Raw genomic sequence first — 1,907 nt, 5'->3', positions numbered from 1 at the left:
TCTGCATCAGTCAAAACAAAATCCCTGGGGTCAGATACCCCCCCCACACACACACACACACACGCGCGCGCACGCACGCTCCTACCCAACCCCCTGTCTCCTTACCTTGAGCTTGCGTGGAGCGGATGAGAAAGCAGAGAAATAAAATCCACGTGACGCGCCACATCGATCCCTTCCAGGAGTCCTCAAACATTGTTCCAAGAAGCCGGGCAGGCTGGACAACAAGTGCCCGGTGGGCTTGAGGCATGTCACGGTGCCGGAGACCCCGCTGTGGTCCTGTTGGTGTCCGCCTGTGTGAGGGTCTCTCCTCCCTCCGGCAGTGCGCGCAGCGCGTCAAACCGCTCCTGAAGCGACTGTGGTTCCCCCTTCCCCCCCCCTTTCTCCCACTTTAAAGTTCCACAGATGTTCTTATAACAACGTGATATTTCCTTGTGGAGGGAGGGGGGAAAAAAGCAGCGCGGATCAGTCCGATGAATCCGGGTCAGGTCCAGTCCTGCAGCACCTGTGAGGACAAACACGTCTCCCACTTTTCAGTCTCAGGATTCGTTTTCCTCTGCGCACAGCTTCAACTTCAACACACCTCCCTCCCTGAGCTTTTACACTTTCTGTCAAATCAAAGACTTTTTTTTCTCCCCCCGCTCGAGAAGGAGCGTCGGAACCCGTCCCTCCCTCCGGTAAAGTTCCTCTCCACGACGCGCTGTCCGTCAAGGTCGGCCCGGTTCGGTTTGACAGCGGCGCTGAGTGGAAGTTCAGCAGCTCGGAGAGCGCAGGATGAGGGAGGAAAGTTGCGCGCGGTTGGAGGGGAGCGTGCCGCGGCGACGGGTGGGGTGGGGTGGGGGTGGGCTGAGGAGGGGAGAAAACCCGGCTGCCGGTGCTGCTGAGTCTCGGATGATGAGGACCAGTCCCGGGTTCTTCATGAGGTAACGGCTGGATGTGGAGCGGCGGCAGAGCAGCGCAGGTTGCCACCATGCGGCCGCGCGCAAAAACGCACTCCTCTCCCCCCAAACATCACACAACTTTTCTTTTTTTTTTTTTTTTGTATGTGTGTGATTTTTCTTTTAAAGCACGGCCCTGTGTTTTCCTCCCCTGCAGTCACCTCATTATTTATTATTTATTTGGTTTTAACACCTGCTGTGAGCAATGATGCTGCATATTTTGGTGGCAWTATCCTGAGCACTGGCTGCAGTTTCCCCTTCTCCTTCCAATGAGGTCATAAAATGTATGAGATGAAAAGGAAACAAACAAAAAAAGACACAAACGGCTGTGCTGGGTCCTCACTCCACCAGCAGTGCTGCTGCACGTTCTCTTGTCTGTGTTGGGAGGCAGATAAGTTTGTTGATACCCTTGCACAATTATTAAAAAATAAAACTGGCAGGATTGTCCAGTAACTCCAGTTTTGTCTCATCGGTTCAAGAAGAAACTTTCTGGTAAATTCCAGTCTGATTGTTTTTGTGTTTTTTTCTCTCTCTTGGGTCTTTTCTTCATATGGTGCCCATTATGGCTCAAAGTGTGGTTAAGTTTGCTCAGAAAGTGACGTACCTTAACCTTGGAGTTAAAATTGAAGGATTTTTGATGATTTTCTTTTATGTTTAAAATTGTTTAAAACATCCCCGCACTCCGGTTACATGCGCCCACATCCTGTAAGGTTGGCTGCAGTCCCGTAATCCTTCTGCTTTTTAATAATAATGTCAGCTGTGGCCGAGGGAAGAAGCTCAGAGCTGGTTTTTACCTTGTCTGTCATCTTCTTCCTGACCCCCTCAGACAGCTTTGCTCCATGTTCAGTGATGCACAAACTGACACCAAACAATCCAGTGGTTGTTAGTTCCCTGATGAAAAAGATTGACGGCACCTGTGACACTAATTAAAGTCAAGCAGTTTACAACAGTGGTTCCCAAACTTTTTTTTGT

General features: G+C 50.6%; 1 protein-coding gene across 1 annotated transcript in view; it reads right to left on the bottom strand.

The window, feature by feature from the left end:
* LOC106535223 (protein sidekick-2-like) overlaps positions 1-833 on the bottom strand; it is a gene marked incomplete at its 5' end in the record, with an annotated part of 434,350 nt that extends 433,517 nt beyond the window's left edge. Inside the window, 1 exon segment of the mRNA XM_014032179.1 lies at positions 106-833. Coding sequence (XP_013887633.1) covers positions 106-247 — 142 coding nt within the window.
* Between the last annotated feature and the right edge of the window lie 1,074 nt (positions 834-1,907).

Source organism: Austrofundulus limnaeus, unplaced genomic scaffold, assembly GCF_001266775.1.
Source record: "Austrofundulus limnaeus strain Quisiro unplaced genomic scaffold, Austrofundulus_limnaeus-1.0 Scaffold7, whole genome shotgun sequence".
NCBI classification, from domain to species: domain Eukaryota; kingdom Metazoa; phylum Chordata; class Actinopteri; order Cyprinodontiformes; family Rivulidae; genus Austrofundulus; species Austrofundulus limnaeus.
The sequence above is the reverse complement of the archived record's forward strand: the minus strand, read 5'-3'. Positions and strand labels throughout refer to the sequence as shown.